Genomic DNA, 27,038 nt, shown 5'->3' on the forward strand with positions numbered 1-27,038 from the left:
ATGGGGGGTGGGGGCGTTGCAAGCCAGCCTCCTTTTGCTGCCTTAAGTCACATGCCCGGCCTTTTGGGAATGCGCCCAAAGCTTTCCCTTTATGAACTGGTGGAAACAGCTTAACCCAGCCAATTTGTTGGATTTCTCATTGACTAGAGCAGCAGACCTGGGGGAACCTAGAAAGCTGGGCGTTGCACAGTGAACAAAACAAACACATGCACATGCCCATGCTGCAGAGAGAGAGGAAGAGGGTGTCACACAACACAGCACTTCTCTATTTCTCTCTCTCTCTCTCTCTCTCACACACACACACACACATACACACACACACACACACACACACACACACAGGATTAGCTAGAAAAGAAATGGATTTATTGTTGTTGATCATTATGGCTGACGCCTCAATTAATGGAACATTTGTCTAAAAAGCTTCCATTCAGGGCGCCTGGGTGGCTCAGTCGGTGAAGCATCCGACTTCAGCTCAGGTCACGATCTCATGGTTCGTGACTTCGAGCCCTGCGTCTGGCTCTTTGCTGACAGCTCGGAGCCTGGAGCCTGCTTTAGATTCACCGTCTCCCTCTCTCTCTGCCCCTCCCCTGCTAGTGCTCTGTCTCTCTGTCAAAAATAAATACACATTAAAAAAATAAAAAATAAATAAAAAGCTTCCTTTTTATATTTGTCAAGTGATCTCCTCTGAGGAGCTTTAAAGGCACATACCAGTCCATGAGAACTGAGCAAATCGTCATCAAATGAGTAAGTTGGGTTAAGGATTGGCAAGAAAGAGATATTGAAGAGGGAGCTGAGAAAAGTGGTGGAAAGCAAATGGAAGAATGAACCTTGTGTGCCAGCGGTAGGGTCACTTAGCAGCGGGAAAAACAACAGGAGAGCTCTCTCCATAGGAGAGCTCCCGGTTTGGACCCCTGAGGGACCTGGGCAAGTCTCCTTGCTGAGAGGAGAGGAGCTGTCATCTGGGAGTAAGTGCTTATGCCTTAAAAGCCCTTGTCAGTGTAGCCCTGTGCTATGAGCCCGGTCCAGGTAATTCAAGAAAATTGTAGAAGTTGCATCATTTGTGTAGCCTAACAGCTGCATTTGGGAGCCTAGTCGGCAATGTCCCAGAGGTGGGCATGAGGGAGAAGAGAGAGGCGGTGGTCGGTGACAGGGACGCATGTGTCTCCTGGGCTGCTTTGAAGATTACCCACCGTGCCACCCGCCCCCGGCCGTGGGCCACCAGTGTGCACTTGTAACATGAGCTCAGACAGATCTGTTGACCCCCAGGACAGCTGCAGCTTGAGTTAATAGAATATAATTCAGCCCCTCAGCGATGCTTTCCTAGAAATCCAACAACGAATTCTCCGTGGATTCAGTCCAGGAATTCCCTTCCTATCTGAGAGAACAAAAGTGCGTCCTCTGGCATTTGTTCATTTGCAGCCGTTGGATGAAACCTCAGTGACCCATGTCTCTGCTTTTCTTTTTCTCCCTGTCCCACATACCCCTCCAGGGTCTTCTTAGAGGGTTGTGAGACGTAGTGGGGCTACCCTTCCATGGTTAGGATTCTCAGCAGTAGGACTTTCCCTTGTGATGTATGGAAGAGAGCCCCATTTCTAGTCACCAAGAAACAGAGGTACAGCTGAGACACGGTGACACTTGAAAGTCAAGGTTTTGAGGAAGAGGATGGAACATTGAGTTGAGACCTGGCTGACTCAGGATCTTTTTTCCTTCTTAGGTGAACACTTTCTTTTGATCACATCTCCCGAACAAGCATGAGACTTTCCAGGTGACATTTCTCTTCTTGGCCCAGAATACAGAGTATGGTGCTACTAACCAGAGCCCCTGGACTGAGGAAAGCATTCTCCTGCACAGAGCCCAAGGAGACCAAGAAGGGCAACAGAAGAGGAACTGTACTTTGTGTCTTTGAAAGGTAGTCTCGTAATTTCCCCTGCATTCTTTTCCCCTTAAGAATGTGCTTTGCTCTCGAAGCTGAGCCTCCCTGTTGCATTTGAAGTCATTAATTCCTTTTGCCTTGATGATAGCCTTGGAGAAGTTCTCCTGCTGGACATAGATGCATTTCACATTATGAAAAGAGCGCTCCAGAAGGCCACAGAATGGCCAGGGCTCTATTTATTTACTTTAGAGGTGGTGGCAGCTGAGGAAGAAGGTTCAAAAGAGACAAAGTTGTGCATGAATTATGATGTGATATGTTCAGCTTTTAGCTCGCCACTGGGCAGACCTTCAAAGTTAGTTTTCAATGGGCTTTTCTCAGGGGGCCACACCATCCTCTTCCAAATGTGAGTTTGAGGATGCTTCCCATCTTACATCACTCACAAATAACTGCCAGAGGAACCAGAAACAAAAACTATACAATTTACAGTTTTCCCCCGCTTTGATGTAAGGTGGGGTGGGGGGTGCCAAGCAAAGGCTTCTGAGTAGAATGTGGTTGGATTGCCTCAGAAAGCAAAGTCTTAAAGAGAGCAAGCTGCATTAGTGAATTAAAAATATTAGAAAGCCTTTACTCAGATTCAGTTGAACTTGATTTGGGTCAAGGTGGGGGAGGGGAAGAGGAACGAAACCCAACAGCCTGTGCCAAGGATTTGCTGAACATTTTTTTTTTTTTTTTTTTAATGCTGACGGGCATTAAATTAAGTAACAACTGAAGATTACACAAGAGTAAACACTGCTGCTAATGTTTGACTAAAAGCTAACTGAGGGCTCTAAGTGACTCCAGTTAATTTACACATCATGCCAATAACAGCCCCAGGGGACTGTGGGGGGGGGGGTGCGCTGCTCAAGGTGGGGGCGACTTTTATAGCCACAAGCCACGTTTTTAAATTTAGAAAAAGAAAACTAGAGCTGAAGGAACTGCTTTAGAGACTCCAGGGAAGGAGAGACAGAAAAAGAGAGAAAGGGGAATTGTATGTCTGTGCCTGCTGGGCTTGGGTTTAAAAAAAGGGGGGGGGGGGGGGAACGTGTAACTTTTAAATAACTCTTCTAGGAGGAGGGAGTGTGCTAGGATCAAAGAGTTAACTGTTCCTGTGGGACAGGAGTCTTAATAAATTCTGGACTGTGCCAAGGGTTCCATCCATCCCAAATGAAGGAGCGTAAATTCCCCCGTGAGATCAAATAAAATTGATTTAACTTTGCAACGTTTAGCTTCAAGTTAAAATTTAAGTGTGCAGCAGATGATGTTAAAATTATAGTCCCTCTTCAGCACGACCTCTTTTGATACAGTTTTAAATGCTTTTAAAATGGGATGTGTCGTTTATTTAGTAACATAGCAGTTGATATCCTTAGATTGGGATTTCATCATGCACTTTAATTTTCTAGGGCATTGGGGATGACCATAATTGCTGAACAATTCAATGGAGTGGAATGGGCTAAGTCAGCACTTTTTATTGCATTTTTCCACATAATATCTGAAATCTTCTTTCTCATTGCAGTGTGTTTATGAAAGCAAGGCATTTAACCCTCACATTTCCTGGGCTTGAATAATTTTCTTAATAAGGCATAAAACGTTTGCAAATTTGCATGCCATTGTGAAGGAGGTAACTCTGTTTAGCATGTCGGGGATCAGGGCCTCTTGTCTGGTGCTTGACAACCTTCAGGGGATCCTCAAGGAAAGCCAGTGTTTCCAAAGACCCTCTTTCTTCTCAAGTTTTTGCCTTCTCTCAGGCAAAGGCAAAACATCTGCTGTGCTAGGCCAGTCTTAAGTTTCGTCTTGGAGTCTCAAAAATGAACAGTGGAAAGGTCTGGATAACATTGATGTTTCTGGGTTTGCCCAGCTGAAACTTTAAAAATCCTAAAAGCCACCGAAATTTCTGCTCTTTCCCTTGATTGTCCTGGATTATCAGGCCGGAGAAATGGAATGGGTGGCTATGTTCCAGTGCTATTGAATGTTGTGTGAACTTACTGATACCAGCCTTTTCACTCTGGCAGCCTATTCTGATTTCTAGCATTCTCCGGGGACCCTCCCAGCATGTCAGAAAGCAAGCACCCTGTCTGCAGGGTCAGCCCCGATGCTAGAGAAGCTAGAAGAAAAAAAAAAAAAAATCATGCTGTCTCATCCCTTCCGCACTGTTAGTTGACTCACTCTGTGATTTTTATTGCCAGATCCAAAACTTGATGGCCGACCTGACTAAGGTCACCAGCCCCACACAGCTATTTAAAAAAATTGAAATCACTTGGCATTTTCAGTTCTTGCCATTTGCGAGTTTTTTCGAACATTCTGATGAGCAGTTCTCAAAAATGTATCGCCTCCAAATGGGAAGGTGGGCCAAACCACAGCAAAACTGAAAGTGGCACTTCAGGTGACTGGAATCAGTCGACACTGGTGTGGTAGCTGGTATCCAGCATACCTGATGTTAAAACCAGAGACGAGGGGTCTCCCATGTCTTCTGGGCCAGTTTGTTACGCAACCTTAAGGAATGTCTAAGGGGGGGGGGTGGGTTTTCACGTATGGAGAGGCTTTGAAATGTGAACAGCTAACTCGCCGTAATTCATAAAAAGTTTGCCATGAGTCAGTGACTGTAGATATTGTCACATTGTGTGAACAAACAGCCTGATTGTAATGATGTGGCATTTCCTGTCCTTGTCTTCAGTAGACGACACGATGTCAGGTTGCAGTTGTCTGCTGTTTTAGCTCTTCTACTTGAACCTGAAAAGGGAAACTGCTGTAATTTCTTGAAACTCTGAATCGCAAAGCTGGGGAGTGGCGAATGGTACGGTAATGACAGGAATAGCTGAAATTTATTGTGAATCTACTCTGCGCGCTGCTCTGAGCGACAACCCCGTGAGGAAGGTACTATTGTTCTCCCACTGCGAAGTTTAGGAAGTGAGGCACGGGAAGACAAGCCAAGTGTCCATGGTCGTCCAGCGGTTGGTGGAGGAGGAGGCTGGGTTTAGCCATAGTTCTCTTCATCCAGCCTTGGGCTCCACCAGGGGGAGGAGAAGTCATCACTGCCTTCCCGGGCACCCAGACACATTAGACACCACACACTGGAGTCGGGGGAGAGAGATTGGATTTCTTGAAGCCACGTCAAACCCCAGTCTCTATTATGCCTTAAAAAAAAAAAAAAAAAAAAAATCCATCTCTTCCCATCTCTTTTTGCAATTTAGAACACACACTTCAGTTTTGAAGAACAGATTATTTGAGGGGTGCTTGGGTGACTCAGTTGGTTCAGTGTCCAACTCTTGATTTCCGCGCAGGTTCTGATCTCATTGTTCGTGGGACCGAGCTCCATGCTGATAGTGCGGAGCCTGCTTGGGATTGTCTCTCTCCCCCTTTCTCTGCCCCTCTCCTGCTTGTGCTCTCTCTCACTCTCTCAAAATAAATTCATAAACTTTAAAAAAAGAATAGATTATTTTATTGGAAAAGCATAATAGCCACACTGAGCTTACCACACATCAGAAATTATTTAAAGTACTTTACATTTATTATTCATTTTATTCTCAACTGTATGAAGTGGATAGTATTTTTATCACCATTTTACAGATGAGCAAACTGAAGCAAAGATAGGGCATGTCACTCATTTAAAGTTGCCTAGTTAAGGGGGTGCAGAGATAGACGCACACCCAGGCAGTCTGGTCCCATGGCCCACGGTCTTGACACTACTTTCTCTGTCTCCAATGAGCTGAGGGCTATTCAATGAGATTCAAGCTTCAGGAAAATAATTTGGGCTGAGTTCTATCACAGCTGATAGTGGAATTGGCCGTTTCGTCACTACTGTGAGCAGTCCTGTCTGTGTTCCCTCTGCTGTTACAGCAGCACATTCCAGGACGGACCCCAGGGGGAGGGTCTGCGAAGGCCTGAGTTACCCTCCAGCAGCTGAGACTGGGTGATTTCTAACTCTTACTTCTCTATGCCCTGGTTCTCTTGCCTCAGAACCAAGGCCTGACAACAATGGCCTCTTTTATTTGTGGTGTTTTCCAAAGCAATTCGCATGCATTTCCTCGTGTGATAGGAGTCTCAGCAAGGTTCTGTGGGGGTGTGATTGTGCAAGAACCGTCTTCAAGAATTGTGAACCAAAAGGGCGGGACACAAAACCTGGTTTTTTGATTCTAAGCCAAAACACGTTTAAACCATATCCCTGATTCTGTCTCCGGTAGAGACAACATCTAAGAACAAGTTTCCCTGTCATGTTGCAGTTTCTGTGGTAGATTGTGACCCCTTTTTCTTACAGCGGGTCTGTATGCAGCGGTCCGACCGGCCACGGGAACTGGCTGAAGACCACTCACGTGCTCACGCTGTATTCTGTGCTCGGATCCACCTGCCATGATGGACACCTTACAGCAACAGGTGAGGATATCAGAACTAGTTATGTTTAAGAGCTCAGGTTGGAGCTGGAGCCCCCCGGCAGGGCAGCAAGGACAACCAACCGTACAGAGAAGAATGACTAAAATAAGCTGGACTCTGGCTTCCGCACAGAAATGTTGTTTCTTCTTAGAGCAGAGAAATTAACAAGACCTGTTGATAGTGAGTGGGGGCAGGTCTCCCATACTCCCCCTTCTCCTCCACTCCCTGGGGTTTGGGAGCCCAGGGAGGCTTAGATAGATGGCCTACGTCATCAGGACTGCTTGCAGCCCACAAGGATCTAGCTTAGCTAGAGTCTGGATACCAGAACCCCAGCTCAGAATTTCAGAACTGTCTGGGAAGTTTCCACAGATCTGAATCTGTGACCTGGAAACAGGCTTTTACCACATATCCTCAAGTAATGTGACTGGCCAGCTTGTAAAGTGATCCTAAGGAAAGCTCAAATCCTCTGCTTCAACCAGGTGGAGGGAAGGAGTGAGCGGAAGAAAAGCGAGGAACCTGGAAAGAAAAAGGCCCCAAAAGACGTGTGAAAGGAAAGCTCACAAAGCACCTTTTTAAGAAGGCTTTAAGCTGGAGTTGACAGGCAAGGCACCAGCAGACACATATGGGCAGGTTAATGTCCCTAAAATCAAGCAGGAGCCAGTAATAACAGGGTCAGGCAAATAGAAAGTTACAGCTGGTAAGGAAGTCTGTGCAGTACAGCATGAGATGCAGCAATTATTCTGCGTATAAGGCCTGGCTCTCCAGCTCTGGGCACAGACACTGGGGCCAGAGATAGGTTCTGCTTCTCATAAAGCATCGTCTTCCCTCTGGGACAGATCCTTGGAGAATTAGGAGGGCTTTACAGCAAAGTCAAGCATTATCTATACTTACTGGGTTCTGGAGGCCAGGTTAGAAGCTGCGTGCCTGGTTATTGCCTGCAGCTGGGATGGTCTCCGTCGGCTGGATGGAGCAGGGACCGTTTATACGTGCACCGTGAGCCCTGACCTAGCACTTGGGTGGCATTTGCGAGCTACAGCGGTGATTGCTGCTGTGACTGGGGCCCCGACTTCAGATCTGTTTGTTATCACTTACCTTCCTCTGGTGGTTTGGGTAGGCGCTACTTTGGGGGAACAAACTAAATAAGACAAGTTTCTGAGCTTGGCAGTAGCTGCCGATCGCTTGCCTGTCTGTTGCAGGGCTCTTTCTTTTTCTAAAGTAGTAGAGTGCTGGCTTCTGTTTCACTGGTTTCTATTTCTGTAAAAAAACATTTCAGGACTGCTTTCCTCATCGTTCCTACTAAAAATTAACGTTCCCTTCCTTTCTGCCCTGGAAGGGCTGACCCATATTCACCCGATCTGTTCCCTCCTCGCCCGCTGCCAGCACCAGGCGGGTTACCGCCATCAGATGTTCCGCCCTGGCCAGCACATGTTTTTAAATGACTGTGCAGTACCCGTGGTTATAAAAACAAATGGACCTAGACAAGGTCCCAGCAGGCCACGGGGATACACCCACGTTCTCCATCCCTGCTGAGCTGGGCTCTCGCTTTGAGTCTTCTCCTAGTCAGAACTCTAGATGCCCTCATTCGCGCGACTGTTTTGGTAGTCGCAAGGCTTGATGGGGCTCCTAGACGTGAAATGTGCACAGAAGGATGCTAGTTCAGAGGACACACTTGGGGGTCAAAACTAGGTGTGAACTCTGATGCAGTCACTTACTGAGTATGTGCTCCTACGGGTGAGTTTTTTTAACCTCTATGCCTCAGTTTTCCCATCTACAAAATGGGGAAGCAGCAACATCAGTCTGTACGGGGCTCTTGTGAGACTTGCATGAGATCATGAATGTGAGGTTCTTAGCACAGTGCCTGATACAGGGGAAAATGTTATTTTAATACAAGTTTTGCTATTTGTTATCATTTTCTTGTTTTCTCCAAAACGTAGCCGATCTTAGCGCACACCTGTTTATGTATGTAGGGAGGGAGGTCTGATGCTCTGGAGAATGCGGAGAGGGGAGCCTCTTTGAAGCAAATGCCACATTTAACTCTCGTATCACCATCATCAGCCCAAGGCAGCCCAGAACTTGTCCTGCTGCCTTCACATGAGCCATCCTCAGCTGGAGCCCAGGAGAAGGTAGAGCAGCAAGGGCCACAGAGCTCTCGTGGGAGGGGACTTGGTTATTCACCACAGGCATCACCAGGTTGTCACTTTGCACACAGGAGATGGTCAGACGGGACTGGCAGGTGATGCCCAAGGCATCACTAGACGCCCGTGGCACCATGAACCAGAGCCTTTCTCCCCTGCTGGTGAAAATTTGTAGCCCAGGGCTCAGTGAAGTACCTGAAAGAAGGCTGGTGATGAAAAGGCAACTGATGCACCAGCGTCTGCGTGGCCATCCATAGACCCTGCCAATCAGCATCTCTGCCGAGCAGAGCAGCAGAACTGGCCATGGATACAGTGAAACAGCATTTAAATCAGTGATTCTCAAACCAGGAGTCCTCATGGCACAGACCTCGGGTGAGCTGGACTTAGCGAGGTGGCAAGAGTCCTTCTCAATAAAGGACCAAGTTAGCAAATAGAAGGTTCTCTAACTTCCCTCACACGATTAACTACAAACAGACAAACATGTATGGCCCCTCTCTGTATGTACTGCTAAATGAATGCCTAATATATAAACAATTAACCGGGACATAGTAAGAGAAAAAAGAAAACAGATGAAATCAATAAGGCACCTTCTTAGTGTGACATATAATTCAGATATTTTGTGCTTGAGGTAAAGCAGCCCTAAGTGGTCAACTCCAGACCTAGGTGGATGATGAAGTCTGTGTGTCTGTGTGTTTGAATTTAAGCCTACCAAATGCCTTATTCTCCCACATTTCTTGTCCTCATGTGTCTCCAGGGTAAGAGTTAATATAAGCTACAAATATTCTTCCAGGACTAGTTATTAACTGTAAATGTTGAAAGGCCTTGACAAATATAAAATGTTATATATAGGCACAACAGTAGATCAGAGAGTTCTCTTCATCAAGTGGGACTCAGAGTTTTCCTTAAACACCGCGATCTCTTCGTTTCCCAGCAGTTCCAGGGCAGACTAAAGTTCCACGGTATATCTTTTTAATGTGGCAGGCCTCAAGGGTAGATTGAGTTAGGCAATTTATCCTCTTTTATGCCCTGTATTCACAGACAACACTCCAATGGGGTAACATAAAACCACAGATAGGTTTCTTTACAATGGTGTTTAAGCAAACTAGGAAAGCAGCCCAAGCCATGTGTGTGGAACCAGGAAAAGAAGTATCAGGGGAGGCCGTGCACGTTAAATGACAAAAATGAGAAACCTTCCTAACTGCTCCAGACGTTATGCTTAAAGGCGCATTTCTTTGGCAACTTACATGTTTCTGAAATTGGTTCTCAAGCCTTGGATCACCCCAAGGTGTTGATGTTGCATTTTGACTCAGTAGAAGCCAACCCTCCCCAGACCGTCCAGCCCTCACCCACAGACCGCACGCTCACACCATTCAGCAATCAGATGACAGAGAGGAAAAGTTCAAAGAGGGTTATTTCTCAGAACCTGCTGGCTCATCTCCTCTCCAGTATGTTACTCACACTGGAGATGTACAAAACCTGTAAAAATATACTGGGACTCTGCCGCGTGCATACGTGCGCACGTACATGCACACACATGTGCCATTGGCACTCATGCCACGAGGGCCACCCTTCCTGCCGGCTCCTCGCTTTGTCAGGCTTGTCTGCGCATGACGGCCCAACTGAAGGCAGGCCAAGTCTCAGGGGAGGAATCTGCCTGGGTCTGGAGCTGGAGTTCAGGTTTGCTGACTTGGGAACTGACCTGTTGGTCGTCAGCAAAGAAAACATGGCTGTTAAACGAGCAGCAGAGGACTTTGTGCTAGTTGCTGATGGCTGGCTTTGGCTCCAATTGGAAGCCTGAGAAATAAAAATACTACAGAGAATATATAGGGACAGAAAACAGAGCAGAGGTTGCCAGGGGGTGAGGGTAAGAGGAAGGAGATTGATTATGAGAGCTACAGAACTTCTCAGGGTGTCAGAAACATCTGTTTGGTAGAAGGGTGGTTATTTGACTGTGTCTGTTTGTCAAAACTCGTAGACCTGTGTCCGAAAAAGACGGAATTCTACCAATGTAAATGATAACTATTTAAAAACAATTGAAGGAAGACAGTCATTTTTGTCTATTAAATTGATGAATGTTTTGAACAATGAAACAGATGATTACATATTTTGGAGAAAGTTCAGGAAAAGAAAAGTATCATACACGGTTGAGGGAAGTGTGAAGATTTTTGAATGTTTCTGGCTGGAAATGTGGTAATATGTATCCAAAGACTTAAAGCTGTGAGTAATATTTTACCTGATAATTCCTCTTCTAGGGATCTATCCTTAGAAAATATTTTCAAGGAATATAAAGATCTAGGTACAAGGAAGTTTATTGCAATGTTGACTGTAAAGGGAAACATTCTACAAATAAGTTTATAATTACAGTACATCTGTAGGCAGTAAGAATTATATTCTCAAAAATATTTAAGACTTTGGAAAAAAAGTAAAAAATTAATGTGAAGTGACAAAATTGGATACAAAGCTTCACATACAACATGCTTTTATCTTTCGTAAAAAATGGTGGGTTTGGTTATATGTGTATATATATATTCATATATATGTATATATATATATACACATATGTATACATATGTACAAACAAAAAAAAGACTGGAAGGATTTGCACAAATGAAGTGTTAATAGTGGTTATCAGGATAGTGGGATTAACAGCGGTTTTAAAAATTATCTTTATTTGCTATTTTTCCACGCTTTCTGCAGAAAGAATGTATTAGCTTTATGATCAGAAATATAAATATTATTTTTTGCAGTTTTCTTTGCTATCAAGGGCTCCCCCTGCTGCTCACCTAAAAAATTATGGTGGGTTGGCCTCCTACCACTTATTTCTGATTTTCCTCATCTTCTAAAAAGCTCCATGCTGGATCTTGATGACTACTGTCTACTTGTTACTTGTCTTAGGAGCAAACTAATCTAATTTGAATACTTGAAATGATATGTCAAGTTCTAGTCTTTTTGTAAAAATTGCAATGTAATTCACATACACTAGTCATTCATTTAAAGTCATTCATGATTCAGTGTTTTTTAGTATAGTCGCAAAATTGTGCAACTGTCATTAATATATAATTCCAGAAAATTTCCATCATTCCTAAAAGAAACCTCATACCCATTAGCAGTGACTTCCTGTCACCCCCTTGTCCACTGCCTGGTAATCACTGAGCTCCTTTCTGTGTCTATGGATTTACATATTTTGGATTTTTCATATAAATGGAGCCATATCATGTATGGCCTTTTGTGTCTGGCTTCTTTCACTTAGCATAATGTTTACAAGGTTACAATCCGTGTTGTAGCATGTGTCAGAACTTCATTCCTTATATGACTGAATAATATTCCATTGTTTGAATATTCCACATTTCATTTAGCTACTCCTCAGTAATGGACATTTGGTTGTTTCTACTTTTTGGCTATCATAATTAATGCTTTTATGAATATACACAAACATTTTTGTGGACGTATTCTTCAGTTCTCTTGGGTATATAGCTAGATGTGAAATTGCTGAGTCATATTATAACTCTAAACTTCTTGGGGAACTGCCAACTCATTTTAGAAGGGACTATCATTTTATATTTTCACTAGCATTGTATGAGGGTTCCAATCTGTCCTTATCCTCACCAATACATATATACTGTATTTCTAATTAAAGCTGTCCTAGCGGGTGTTCAGTTTTACCATGTTATGGTTTAGATCTGCATTTCTCTCATGACTAACCATGTTGAATATTTTTTCACGTGTTTGCTGGCTAAAGTATGAAGCTTTCAAAATTGGGATGTGAGTCTTCCAACTTTGTTCTTTTCCCGGTTATTTTGGTTATTCTGAGTCCCTTGAATTTCCATATGAACTTTAGGATTATCTTGTTAATTTTTGCAAATAGAAGTTGCTGGGATTTTGATAGAGATAGGGATTTTGAAATCTATAGATTAATACAGAGAGTATTGCCATCTTAATAGTTTTAAGTTTTTTAATCCATGACCCCTAGATGTCTTTCCAGAAATTAAGGTCTTCTTTAATTTGTTTCAATGATGTTTTGTATTTTTCACTGTACAAGTCTTACACTTATTTTGTTAAATTTATTCCTAAGAATTTTATTCTTTTTAATGCTATTGTAGGTGACATTTTCTTAATTCTATTTCCTGGTTGCTCATTACTAGGGCATGGAAATACCATTGATTTTTCTATATTGATCTTTTATCCTGCAAACTTGATGAACTGGTTTATTAGCTCTAATAGATATTAATGGATTCCTTAGAAGTTTTTGTTTACAGGGTCATATCATCAGCAAATAGAGATAGATTTACTTCTTCCTCTCTTCTCTGGATGCCTTTTATTTCTCTTTCTTCACTAATCAACCTGGTGATAACGTCCCAGTTTGATGTTGAATAGAAGTGGTTAGAAAGAACTTTTTCCTGGTCTTAGTAGGAAAGCTTTCACACTTTCAGCATTAAGTATGATGTTAACTGTGGGCTTTTCTTAGATGCTGTTTATCAGGTTGAGGAAACTCCTTTCCATCCCAGTTTATTGAGTGTTTTAATACGATTTTTACGTGATTTTTTTTCATCCTGGATTTGTTCAAATGATTTTTCTGTGTCTATTGATCATGTGATCGTTTTTTCTTCTTATTAGTGCAGAGTATGACATTGATTGATTTTGGTATGTTGAACCAACTTTGCACTTCAGGGATAAAGTCCAGTTCATTATTTTGTGTAATTGCCCCCTTTTCTTTTTATATTGCTAAATCAACTGTGTCAGTACTTTGTTGAGAACTTTTGCATATATATTCATTAGGGATACTGGTTTATAGTTTTTTCTTTCCTTGTGATGTCCTTGGATTTGGTGTCAGGGTAACACTGATTTCATTGAATGAATTAGGAAATATTACCTTTTCTTCTATCTTTTTGGAAGAGTTTGTGAAGTATTTGTGTTAATTTTTCTTTAAACATTTGGTGGAATTTACCACTGAAGCTCTCTGTTCCTGGGCTTTACTTTCATGGAAAGTTTCTTTATTACTACATTTTTTTTTTTGGCTTCTTTATGTTTATTTATGTTTTCTATTTCTTCCTGAGTCAGTTTCAGTAGTTTGTATCTTAGGACACAATAACTTGTGTATAATTTGTTGGAATAAAATTACTAAAATAGTTCATTTTAACCCTTTTTATTTTTCATGTAAATAAAAATCACTTATTTTATTTCTGCAAGATTTCTTTTTCATTCCTGATTTTGAAATTAAAGTTCTCTCTTTTTTTGAGGTAACTCTAAGCTAAAGGTTTCTCAATTTTGTTGATCTTTTCAAAGAACGACGTTTAGTTTCATCGATTTCCTCTATTTTTCTCTTTTCTATTTCATTGATTTCCACTCAAATATATATTATTTATTTCCTTCCTTTTTTGGGGAGGGATGGTTATTTATCTCTTATTTTTTTGGTTTCTTAAAGTATAAGATTGTTGATTTGAAATCTTTCTTCTTTTTCATAATAGATATTTATAGCTATACGTTTCCCTCTTAGTGCTGCTTTAGCTGCATCACGTAAGTTTTGATATATTATCTTTTCATTTTAATTCATGTCAGAGTGTTTTCCAATTTCTCCTGTGTTGTCTTATTTAATTTATTACTTAAGAACATGTTGCTTAATTTCCATATATTTCTGAATTTCCTACATATCTTTCAGTAATTGACATCTACCTTTATTCCATTATGATTGAAAAACACACTATGATTTCAGTCCTTGTAAATTTAGTGAGACTTGTTTTATGGTCTAACGTATGGTATATCTTGAAAAACCTTCTATGTGCATTTCAGAAGAATGTGTATTCTACTGTTGTTGTGTGCAGTGTTCAGTAGACATCTGTTAGTTTTAGTTAGTTTATAGTGTTGTTCAAGTTTCTATTTCCTTTTTTATCTTACGTATAGTTGATCTGTGCATTACTGAAAGTGGGTACTGAAACCTCCAACTATTAATGTTGAACTGTCCATTTATTCCTCCATTTGATTTTTGGTTCATGTATTTTAGGACTCTCTTGGTGGGTGCATACTTGCTTATAAATGCTGTATTTACTGTAGGGATTGGTCTTTCACTCTAATAACTATTTTTGTCTTAAAAATCTATTTTGTCTGCTATTGGTATAGACAGTCCTGCCCCCTTTTGTTTAACATTCATGTGGTATATATTTTTCCATCCTTTTCTTTTTTTAAAAGTTACTTATTTAAATTCAAGTTAGTTAACATACAGTGTAGTATTGGTTACAGGAGTAGAACCCAGTGATTCATCCACTTCCATATAACACCCAGTGCTCATCCCAACAAATGCCCTCCTTAATGCCCATCACCCATTTAGCACCCCCCCCACTCACCTCCCCTCCAGCAACCCTCAGTTTGTTCTCTGTTTTTAAGAGTCTCTTATATTTGCCTCCCTCTCTCTATTTAGCTTATTTAGCTTCAACGTGTGTGTGTGTGTGTGTGTGTGTGTGTGTGTGTGTGTGTGTGTCTTTGAATCTAAAGTGTGCCTGGGGTAGATAGCATATATTAAGTCATATTTTTTGTCCATTCTGCTAACATCACCTTTTTGTTGGGTGTAGCTACTGAAGCCTCTTCCCTGGTCAGTTAATGATCAGAAAGAGATTTTTTCGATGTCTAGAACCAGCAAATCTCCCCATCTTTGCTGAGGGACTCTGTGTACATATTGATTTACATCTTCGACACTCAGCCAAGAACTTGACAACTCTGCCTTAGCCATCATTTCCTGTTTGTACAGAAACTCAAGTTTAGTAGGAGTTGAGAAGTTACCATGTTCGCTGGTATCCTCTGAGCATGTGCATAGCCATGGACTTGTGCAGGACTCCACATATGCATATGACCTTTTGATTTCCAGGAATAGGTTGGAGTTTTTCAAAGTTATCTATGGGCATCTCAACTTTTCCTTTCAAGTCTTTTGGTTAGTCTGTGGTTTGTAACAACCATTTTCCATTGCTTCAGACAGCTGCAATATTCATCATTTACTTCTGATGGTTTTTAACCAATAGCCCTGAGAAAAAGTCTGTTTGTTTAGGCGATCTGTGAGTCAGATCAAATAAAGGCAGTCTTGCAAGTGGGGTTTTCCAGGGTATCCCTAGACAAATAGTTACAAGTCTCTGGAAATGGATATTTGAAGAAAGCCTAACCTCTTTCTGCCCCTTCCAGTGGGTACAATGCTGCTGTTTCAACATGGGCTGTTAGTTTTCAAGGCTACTGTGGATCTGAGGAAGATTGAGTGGGAGAATAATGGGAAGAGGACCTGTTAAAAATGCTACAAAGCTCTCCATCTTACTGAGATTCAACCATTTTATGGACAAACATTCCTCAGATCACTGCAAGCTTTTGGTTCATTTCCAGAGTCTTATAGTTAGTATTGACACTTTTTGCCAGTTTTCTCATTGCTTTTATATAGGAGAGGATTTGGGGAGTCCTTTACTCTCCCATTATTGTTGATGACACCCTACATTCTAGATGTTAATAAATTTTTTGGAGAATTCTCAAAATTTCTGTTCACCATGCCTACATGGACCACAGATTTTTTTTTTTAAACTTTTATTGTCTTAACAAAGGTAGAGTTTGGTTTAACTCTCCTGGCAAAAGTGGTAAAAAAGCAGTCATCTGAGGCCTTAGTCATTCCCTAAACAATACTAACTGAATGCATTATCACTGGGACACTGCAGTTAAAAAATGCTCAATAATATGTAAGCTTGATATGTTTTACTTCACTTTTGCACAATGTGAGGTTGAAACAAGACAGTATTCCCTAGGGAGCCAGTAAGGGCGTCTTTAAGTGGCGGTTCTGGCACTGAATAGATGGAGTAGAAAAGATTGTGACTGTCAGCCAACAAGTATGTGAAAAGATGCTAACATCACTAACCATAATCAAAACCAAAATGAGATATCACCTCACACCTGTTAGGATGGCCACTATCAAAAGAACAGAAAATAACAAGTGTTGACAAGGATATGGAGAAATTGGAACACTTCTACACTATCGATGGGCATATAAAATTATGTAGCCACTATGTAAAACAGTATGGAGTTTCTTCAAAGAAATTAAAAATAAAATTTTCAAATGATTCAGCAATCCCACTTCTGGGTACATATACAAAAGAATTCAAAGCAGGATCTCAAAGAGCTATTTGCACATCCATATTCATGGCAGCATTACTCACAATAGCTAAGAGCTAGAAGCAACTCAAATGTCCACTGAAAGGTAGATGGATAAAGAAAATGTGGTATACACATACAGTGGAATATTACGCAGCCTTAAAAAAGAAGGACATTCTGTCACGTGCTCCAACATCTGTAAACCTTGAGGACATTACGCTGAGTCAAATAAGCCAAACACAGAATGACAAATACCGTATGATTATATTAATGTGAAGTACTTAAAATAGTCAAAATCATTTCAACAAAAAGTAGAAAGGTGGTCACCAAGAGTGGGAGAGGGGGGAGGGGAATTAGCATTTAGTGGGTGTAGAGTTTCAATTTGCAAGATGAAAAAGTTCTAGAGATCTATTGCACAACAATGTAAATAACAGTATTTAACTGTACACTAAAAAAATTGTTAGCAGTTCAGTAGAAGAACTGAAGTTTCCATACTCTGATTCAGTTCTTTTATTCTCTAAGGTACATGGTATGGTTGATAGTTTAATAGCATTCTGATATACTTTGGTACGTTGAGATACTTTGGTATATACTGAACCATTTCACGCTCCCGTGATACTCCTTGAAAGGGTCCACTGACATGCTAGCAGGATAATACTACAATTAGTACTACTGTATTTGAAAAGTGATAATGATAATGATGGCCAACCTTTATTAGTTGCTTACTGTGTACCAGGCATTGTTCCTTGAGGACTCTATCTCGTGTTATTTAAGCCTCACCACAGCCCTATGAGGCAAGGCCTATGCCCATCCCATGTTACAGATGAGCAAACTAGGTGCAGGAGGTTAGGCAGCTCATTCAGTCTCTCCCAGCAAGTGGCAGAGCCGAGAAAGAAAGGAACTTCTAGAAAAGGAGAATTATACTGAGTCATATTTCGAAGATGATCTCCATTCATTATAAAGGAGTGATATAGGTACTCTGGCTTGAATGAAGCTGGAATGAATTCACTTCTAACCTTCAAGGGACAGGTAAATACCTTTATTACAAAAGGAAATTCACATAATACAGCTCCTCCTAAACAAAGAAAGACATTAAAAAAAGAGAGAGAGAGAGAAAGATCTGTGCTGTGGGGGTGTCTCTTTCTATGTGAAAGGGCACCACTGCACTTTTAAGACTTGGAGCAGCAAATAGCAATAGGGCTTAAAATGGTACCTGCACTTGTAAATGGAGGACAGAAGCCACTTATTGTTATTCCTCTTTCATCCACACACTGCAGCACAGTACCTGGAAGTAGAAAGATGTGTTGAGTTGAATGGGAATGAAAGGGAGTATTTATGGGTATACGAAGGGGTCAAGGACACTCACTGATCCTTTGAGTCAGAGCCACACTTGCATTCTGCCACCACCAAAGCTTTCTTTTTCCATATGAAAGACAGCTCTGCATATAAGAACAACCACAAATTCCCTCTTTGCCATGCCACCAGAAGAACCTGACATTGTTGTAGGTTAAGTCCCCAGTGAGCTCACAGATGCTTTGGCTGCAAAACTGCCTTGGAGAGTTGAGAAAATGGAGGTTTCCAGAAAATTGAGGTGAGTGGGTAGAGGCCTCTCAAAGCAATCATATTAAAGTCAAGATACTGACACTTAGCCTACAGAGAAGAAGAAGGTGGACTGGGACGTAGTGCAATGTAATGTAATCTCGGTAATCAGTCTGAGTCTATGTGTGTGGATGTCTTCATTCACGTGGCTTCTCTTCCTGATACCCAACCAGTATTTACTAAGTCTCCTTGACCTTAAAGGACCCTGCTTGACTAGTTACAGTTGGATATGATGCTTGTTGAGTGGGTCCTGAGCTTCCCTTCCTCCCTCGACATGGGTTATGCACTCCCTCTTGGGCTCTTGTGAAAGACACTTTAATTATTACAGATTTTGGCCCCCAAATCTGAGAAATTATAAATTGGTATCTTCAAATGGCAAGTGAGCCTTCCATAGTGTATATGACTACAACCAATATGAATAACGGCTGTTCTTTACCGAGTGGCTACGTTGTTCCGTGTATTTTCTAAGCATTTTATGTACGTTAACCCATTGATCAAATAGGTACTACTGTGTTATTTTCCTGGAGGAATAGACTGAGGCTCAGAGAGGTTAAGTAACTTGCCTAAGGTCCTTCAGTGAGTTAATGGTCTAGGAACAAAGGCGCACTAAGGAATTGCAGTACAAATGTGCTATTTCCGACCTGAATTTGTGAGACACATGCTTTAATAAACTATATTTAAAGGTAAAGGGTTTACCACCTTCTCAGACACTGAGTAACTTAAACTACGTAAGGAAAGAGAACCCTTGCCTCCTAGGGGGTGTTAGAGGACCTACAGATGAGCATTATGTATAATTATCATGTCATTCTTAAGGCATTATTTATAATTAACGTGTCAGTTATTTATAGTTGAAGAAATACTTGTAGATTATTTTAAAAGGATTTTAAGAAACAGCTTGTCTTAAGCTATTTAAATTCTAATTCTTCACATCCCTGATTTACTTAGCAAACTTCAGGCCCGTCCAGTAACTGCCCAAATTAATGGGAGCATGGACTAATGCAGTTTTGTGTAGAGGATTTGTAGCCATCCTTGTTTGGTTTTCTGATTTAAAATACATGTCTTGTTGACTGGGACTGGCTGTTTGGATATCTGTGAGATTCGTTCTTTGTAATGGTAATACGGTCAAAGCCTCTAAGGAATTGGATTTAGTTCTAAGAACCTGAAGTCCTTCTTTGAAGCGACCCTTTAAAAATATTAGCAAGTATCAGCCTTAATATGCAACTTGTATGCCTCACTGAGTTTTCGTGCGATTAGAAGCTATCACTAGCTCTTTGTGTGGAAGCTGCAATGGAGAGCAGAGTTGCAGGGAGCTGAGAGAACACTTCTGTTTCATGTCCCCGTCCGTGCCTGTTTTGGCCCAAATGACTCAGATGCAGGACTTCAGCTGCTTCAGCATTCTTGGGGTTTGTGTGCCAGCTCTATTGGAGACTAAAGCTTATATAAGTAATATAAAACCTCAGCATTTACAACATAAAGGCACCGCAAGATCTCTCCGACATTAAGCTTTGGTAGGATTTTATTTGGAGGAATTTTATTTTAAAATGTAATATCCTTTTCCTTTCTTTGGCAAATAGAATCAGGGAGAACTTGGATGGGACTCTGCTGCTTATGAAAAGTCTCACCCTGTTCATATAGGCAAGTCTGTCACCCTTGATCGGAAAGTAATCACTCATAAAGCTTAATGTTATTATCATCCCTCGGCCTGGAGTGATAGATATTCTCGAGGCCTTTTAAATAAAAAGTTTAAAATTGAATTTGCAACTCAAAAGATTGGTGGGTTCAAATGTTAGTTTCCTGCTGAGTAACTGTGAAAACAATCCTGAAGTAGCTAGTAGTGTGTTAGGGATGGCAGTTTTATTAAATGTCTTGATGGAGTGCAATGAAAACACGCTTTCGGTGTCTTCATGCAGGCTTTCCCTCTACAAAAATAATAGTCTTCTTATAGACGTTAGTGTTCGCCTTCACTCTAGTCGGTTATTCTCCCAGGGAAAGTTTTCTGCAAAGCTATTCAACAGGAAGATGAGATTTGTCTCTATTGACCAATAAGACTCTCCTGAGGAAAGTGATTGTCTGACACTGCTCAGAGATTACTGATTTGCATGTCATCATGTCATTTGTTGCATAAGGTCTTAAGCCATCCGTTTGGCCCAAAATAGTGCCACTGAGTATTATGTATGTTCTTGTGGTGATGTGCCTTCTAGCATCACCAATCTTCAACAAAGTCCTTGACGGAAGAGAGCGATTCACACGTGGGAAGGCTTCCTCTCACCCAATAGAAGACCAACAAGTTCATTTAAAAAGGTATCTTTCAATTATGAAAACTGGCAGGCATGAAAGGACACTTGGCAGTTGAACTTTGCAAAAACATTTGCACTGGCGGCTAAAGAGGACCTTCTCTTTTGCTGGCCTCATGAAAAAAAATGAAACATTTTGCAGTTTCACCTCAATTTCCTCTCTCCTTTTCCCCACAAAAACAAAAGGTGATTTTTCAAGGTCCTTGTATCAGCATTATTTGACATCCTCCTATGGGTTTGACCAAATAACTGACCAAATCCCTCAGGAGGAAAATGGAAAATTTGTTGTGATTTCCACCTCTCAGCCCCAGTCCTGTCTCCTGGTCAATGGCAAATTGTCTCTTTTCCCAGTTTCTTTATTTTTCCCCTCTATGGGCAAAACACAGCTGCTATAAAAACTAAAACCAGTGAAATTCCAGTCTTGACTAAAGTTGGGAATTCTTGCACACATGAAAAAAATCTTTGTTTCTCCTTGGGAAATTGGCAGATTGAAAATAGACAGACTAGCTCTTCTCACGTTGACACATGAGCTGCAGGAATTGGCTTTTTAAGAGATCTAAAATGTAACGTTAGGGAAAACAATGCTGTCACACGAAAGCGTGGCTTATGTTTATCTCCATACCGTGTGTCCTGTGTGGAGATCTTTATAGACAGGACCTGGAGCATCCCTTGCTTCCCGGGGAGGGCTATAGCTTTGTGAGAATGGGAATAGTGTTCCTCCAATGAAGACATTGTCCATTCTTGCTTAGGTAATGGGGGATTGTGGAGGGTAAGGAAGCCGCAGACTGTAACCGGCTGGCTGGTTAAGTGCATCCTTGAGTTTCCTGGCAAGACATGGACAAAGCCCCCACACTGGCAGCTTTGAGTAACCTGCGCCTTAAAATATTTGTCCAAGATATAACATAACTCTGGGTAATTTTATCCATGTCATTCAACACACCCTTGGTTCAATCTCACTGTATAATTTGTGTGTACATGTATGTGTGTTTTCTTCTTCAGGGTGTATCCTTAGCAGAATAAAAGATGTGCTTTAAAATTCTATGCATAGCATACGTATAACAACTGGTGAATGAGAGAAACAGCAACTCAGGTTTTAAACCCCTGAATTAACTCTCCTCTTTTCTACACAAGTTTATTTTGTAGTTTTGTTTCTAGTACCCAAATTAGAAAGAAAATGTAGCCATCTGCGGCAGTTTGGGTGAAACTTTTGACCCCGCCTGTAATGCACGGAGGGGTTGTCTTGCATTCTGTGCTGAAATGTACCTGTGGGGAACAGAATCCCTCCTGTTATAAAAGGAGAGTGGCAGGGGGAGATCTTGGCTGCTTCTGGTGAGGATAACTAAGCCATCCTGATTTACCACGGTTTATCGATTGATTCTCCACCTTCCTTCCCACCTCTAGTCTCTTCTTCCTTATAGCAGGCTGAATAGTGGTCTCCTGCATATGTCCAGAATAGTCGCCAGAACCTATGAATCTGTAACCTGGCATGGCAAAATCTGTCCCTAAAACCTATGAACCTGTAACCCGTAACATGGCAAAAACAGCTTTGCTGATGTAATTTAATTAAGGATCTTTTTTTTAAAGTTTATTTATTTATGTTTATGGGGGGAGGGGCAGAGACAGAGGGAGAAAGAGAATCCTAAGCAGGCTCTGCACTAACAGTGGGGCTCAAACTCATGAGCTATGAGATTGTGACCTGAGCCAAAATTAAGAGTCAGACACTCAACTGACTGAGCCACCCAGGCAGCCCTAGTTAAGGATTTTGAGATGGGAATATTATGCTAGATTTTCCAGGCAGTCCATCGTAATCACAGGGTCCTTATAAGAGGAAGGCAGCAAGGTAAGAGACAGAAGAAGGCAGTGTGACTGTAGAAGCAGAGATTGGAATGATGGGGACATAAACCATGGCCATTTCCCGAAACTGAAAGAGGCAATGAGTAGATTCTTCCCTGGAGCCTCCAGAAGGAATCAGCCCTGCTGACACTTTGATTTTGGCCCCTTAGAACTTATTCTGAACTTCTGACCTCCAGAATTGTAAGAGAATGCTTTTGTGTGGGATACAGCCACTGCGTTTGTGATAATTGGTTACAGCAGCCCTAGGAAATTAACATACCTTTCCATCCCCTTCTCACCTTCTGTTCAAAATCTCTGACTTTGTCTGCATCTTCATTTTTGCCTTCGCTCACATTTCTTATTCCTGCCTCCATCCTTTTGGCCACGGATTTGCCTACCCTTCCTTAAATTAACCGTCCTCCAAACCAGGATACTTGCATGGCCAAGAAATTTGCCAGTTTTGCCCTTCAAAGAGGACCTGCGGTTACAGAGCCAGAGTAACATTCCCAAAATGTGTTTCATGGCACATAAGGTCCTTGACTAGGAATATGTGAACAAAGGGTATATAGTGATGACACACCCTGTGTTTCATATCCCCCTCTTGGAGACTCACAGTCCGTATTAGCATGTTGATGATCCTGAGAAACTCTATAATCTTGTTTAATGTAATGTTTTCCAAAGTTATTTGGCCACAGAACACTTTTTTTTTTTTTCCCTGTAAAACAGATGTGAACATATCTCAGAAGTGGTGTTCCAGGGAACTGGCTTGGGGAAAAGCTGCTATGGGATATACCTGGGGTCTTTGAGATACTGATATCCTTCTCCTGTGCCCTGAAGCAAATGCCCGTTTGGCCTCTGGATGTGACAGGGAAGCCAGCTTTCAGCCACCAGGTGTTGGGCTCTGTGGACTTGTCCTGGATTAGATGAGAGGTGCAATAAAATCAACGAATCCAATAGGCCCTGTGTATCTGTGGCAGTTTCCCACCTGGCTTCTTGGAATATGTATTTGAAACTCACACGGATAGATCTGACTCATATATCATAGATATGCAGTGGCCAGGGGCCTTAAATCCACAGACCCAGGGGATTTGCTAGCCAATGGCCTGAACAGTGACTGTGCAAACTCTTTAAAGATGTGGTCTGGAGAAGATAGAATCTATGAGAACCTCCCACTCAGCACAACCTTCCCGGTCCCTGAATCCACTGGTCTACCTAGAGCCAAGTGTCCCCCCTCTAGAGCAGTTACCACTGACTGGGGCATGGGTCACCTATACGGTAGTAAAATCAGCTAACATTTATGTAGTATTTACTCTGTGTTACACAATGCTCTGAGCGCTCCACACATGTTAACTCCTTTAAGCTTCACAACAACTTTATGTGAAATCCTGAGGCATGAGGAGGTTAAAAATGCACCTGAAGTTGTGTGGCTCATTAATGGCAGCACAGGGCTTTGAATCCAGGCAGACTGACCCCACATACCCTTTTCTCAAGCCATAATATTCATAAGTGGAAAAAGGATGAGCTTGGAGTCAGGTAGATTTGGGTTTGAACCTAGGCTCCCTCCTGTGACCTTGGGCAAGTCTCTTAGTCTCTCCCAACTTCTGTTCTCTCATTGGAAAATTGTGATTTGAATACTTGGTGTCAGAATCCTATCCTGTGATTGCCAGTCTGTTTTTTTTTTTTTTTTTTTTTTTTTAAATTTTTTTTTCAACGTTTTTTATTTATTTTTGGGACAGAGAGAGACAGAGCATGAACGGGGGAGGAGCAGAGAGAGAGGGAGACACAGAATCGGAAACAGGCTCCAGGCTCCGAGCCATCAGCCCAGAGCCCGACGCGGGGCTCGAACTCACGGACCGCGAGATCGCGACCTGGCTGAAGTCGGACGCTTAACCGACTGCGCCACCCAGGCGCCCCAATTGCCAGTCTGTTAATATACCCACCCCTCCGACCTAAGTGACCCTCTCACCAACGTGTTTCGGGGGAATCATGACTGTAGTGGACATCTGCTTACTTTGAAGAAAAGGATTATGTTCTGCCTTTTGATAAACCGTGCTGAGTTTAGTTTTTATTTCTTGAATTGTTTTCTTATTACAAAGTTTTTTATTCTTATAACAAAAGTAATATGTACTGATTTTAGAAAAGAATGTAAGGAAACATAAGAAAAATTTTAAAATCACCAATAATTTTAGAAGATAATTGCTGTTAATCTTTTGGTATTAATATTATTCCTAATGCTTTTTTACTTGATATTTTCTAAATAATGCTTTTATGCTCCGTATTTTTTTTTAATTTTTTTTTAATGTTTATTTATTTTTGAGACAGAGAGAGACAGAGCATGAATGGGGGAGGGGCAGAGAGAGAGGGAGACACAGAATCGGAAGCAGGCTCCAGGCTCTGAGCCATCAGCCCAGAGCCTGACGCGGGGCTCGAACTCACGAACCGTGAGATCGTGACCTGAGCTGAAGTCGGACGCTCAACCGACTGAGCCACTCAGGCGCCCCGCTCTGAGTAAAAAAATGAGTACTTTTTACTCATTAGGTTCTGCTTCCAAGTGGTCTTTGAAAATGCAGTTTTGTAAAAATTGCTTCTTTTTACTTGATATGTTTTGAACAACTCTGATGTACTAAGTATTCTTTTACAACTATATTTTCTTTAATGACTCCATGATGGGGTCTTAACCAATTCTATATTATTGAATAGTTAGGTTGTTTCCATTCTGTTTTTCCTGATGGGTATTAAATAACATTGCAATGAACATCTATGAAATATATTTTTGATTCACGATTAACAGAGTCATTCTTGATGGCAACATTTTAAATCCCTAGATAGCAGTTGCATTGAATTGAAAAGAGAAGGACCTGGCTTGTTCAGTTTATTTTTACTGTGCTGATGCCCAGAAATATAATTAGGTGATAACTAAATAAATACCTATTAACAAAGATGATTAGAATCTAAAGCCGTTGCTTGTTTTCCAGGTAGATTCATTCCACAGATCTAGCAAGCAGGATCTGGGAGAGTGCCGGGATCTTACCTGGCAGATGACCAGTATGGAGGCTCATATGGCCCTAGCTCTCATTAGTGGGGTGTGGCTCATGACCAAGAGATCTTTTCAGTATTCTAGAACCAGCAGGATACTGTTGGACAGGTGACAAGCTGAGCTTTTCAGAGTTCTTTCCCCAACCCTTACTAGGCTTCTGGAAATGAGTGATGTTGTTGATCATAGGTGATGAGGTTTTAGCTCATTTGCTGAGAAATCATCATCTAAAGTTGCTAGTAATTTCCCTAGAGATTCAAATTATGCACATTTTCATTCTTAATAAGATCTGTATATTAAAATCACTTTTTTACAATGGAATATCATGCAACAATTAATAAGAATATGTTAGATCTATGTTTTGACATGGGAAGATGTACATAATAGTCTATGACATTCATATTAAACAAATGCATAGATTTATATACATTATGTTCATATGTTCACAGAGAAATCAGTGAATGCATGAAAGCTGTTAACGGTTGTTACCACTAATGGGTGGGATTAAGGAAGTACTTTTATTTTCTACTTTTTTACTTGCATTGTCATTTGAATTTTCACGATGAGTTTTCTTTGATTTCCAAATAATAAAGGTGCTTCTGTTGTTTTAGAAAGATAAATCGCTTTTTTAATGTAGCCTGTATTATTGTATGTGATGATAAAGAGATAAATTTGATTGTATTTGGAACCCAGATTTTATGCTTTGGGGTCTACAATATATGCTTCCAGCATTTATAGTAAATCCTTTAAAAATGTGTTTTGATTAAAAAATAGACTCCATATTGCATATGCCATTTTTCCTCAAGACTTCTCATAAATATATGTTCCTTAAGGATATCAAAAGCATTTTATTGGTGCATTAATCTATTCACCCATTCATCCCTTCAATAGACACTTATTGAATGTTTTCTACTTCTTGCACTGAGGCATACAGAAGATAGAGTTGTGAGCCCACAGACGAGGTCCAGAACAGAACATAATCTATTCATTCCAATACATTTTTTAAAAAAACCAGGTAATTGATGTTGGACTAGGTAGCATTTCACCGGTATTGCTAATTTAGAAGAAAATAAACTTTGGAAATGTGCAAGTAATGATGAAAAGAGAAGAAAGAATCAAGTATTTAATAATTTATTGCACGTCATGTCAAGTGCAAGATTCCCAAAATCTTTCAAAATAGGCTATTATTTAGGACCCCTGAGGCTATGCTTATTTTCTACCCTGCATAGTCTTTAAAAATTAAAAAAAAATGTATGTGTGTTTGTGTGTTTGTTTATTTACATATTTATTTATTTATTGAGTGAGTCTGAGCATGAGCAGGGGAGGGTCAGACACACACACACACACACATACACACACACACACACAGAATCTGTAGCAGGCTGTACAGACACAGGGATTTTCATTGACACAGGGATTGAACTCTTGAACCACAAGATTATGACCTGAGCCAAAGTCAGATATTTAACCGACTAAGCCACCCAGGCACCCCTCTACCCTGAATAGTCTTAAAGAAGATTTTCTTTATTCCTTGGAGAATTTTGGACAGTGCCTGCAGCAGTAGAGGGTGGCCTAATATTCCTCTTTCTTCCATTCTGTTCTTTCTACGTGTATCACTAGCACAAGGTCATTAATAGTAGGGGGCCTTTGAGGAACTTCCAGTACTAAAACCAGGGAAGTTGCAGGCAAACTGGGATGACCTGGTCACCCTGAGTGTAAGGGAGGCTGTGGACTTCTGTGAAGAGTGAAGAATA

At 41.2% G+C, this 27,038-nt stretch overlaps 1 protein-coding gene and 1 long non-coding RNA gene across 8 annotated transcripts in view; both read left to right on the plus strand.

Annotated features, from left to right (window-relative positions):
- LOC147584782 (uncharacterized) overlaps positions 1-2,146 on the plus strand; it is a 475,011-nt gene extending 472,865 nt beyond the window's left edge. For 4 of the 7 annotated variants that reach the window (XM_086712531.1, XM_086712541.1, XM_086712548.1 and 1 more), the window contains one exon: positions 1,718-2,145. In XM_086712531.1, coding sequence (XP_086568657.1) covers positions 1,718-1,758 — 41 coding nt within the window. In that variant the 3' untranslated portion in view covers positions 1,759-2,145. Of the gene's footprint in view, positions 1-1,717 lie in introns of all 7 variants that reach the window. The other 3 variants (XM_086712562.1, XM_086712559.1, XR_015253404.1) reach the window with 2 other exon arrangements.
- A 3,792-nt stretch (positions 2,147-5,938) lies between these two features.
- The window catches only part of LOC147584784 (uncharacterized), a 111,374-nt gene continuing 90,274 nt past the window's right edge, over positions 5,939-27,038 (plus strand). The window contains exon 1 of the long non-coding RNA XR_015255965.1: positions 5,939-6,283. This is a non-coding gene — a long non-coding RNA (uncharacterized LOC147584784). The remainder of the gene's footprint in view (positions 6,284-27,038) is intronic.

Source organism: Puma concolor, chromosome A1 (genome assembly GCF_028749965.1).
Source record: "Puma concolor isolate L17-30 chromosome A1, mPumCon1.1.hap2, whole genome shotgun sequence".
NCBI classification, from domain to species: domain Eukaryota; kingdom Metazoa; phylum Chordata; class Mammalia; order Carnivora; family Felidae; genus Puma; species Puma concolor.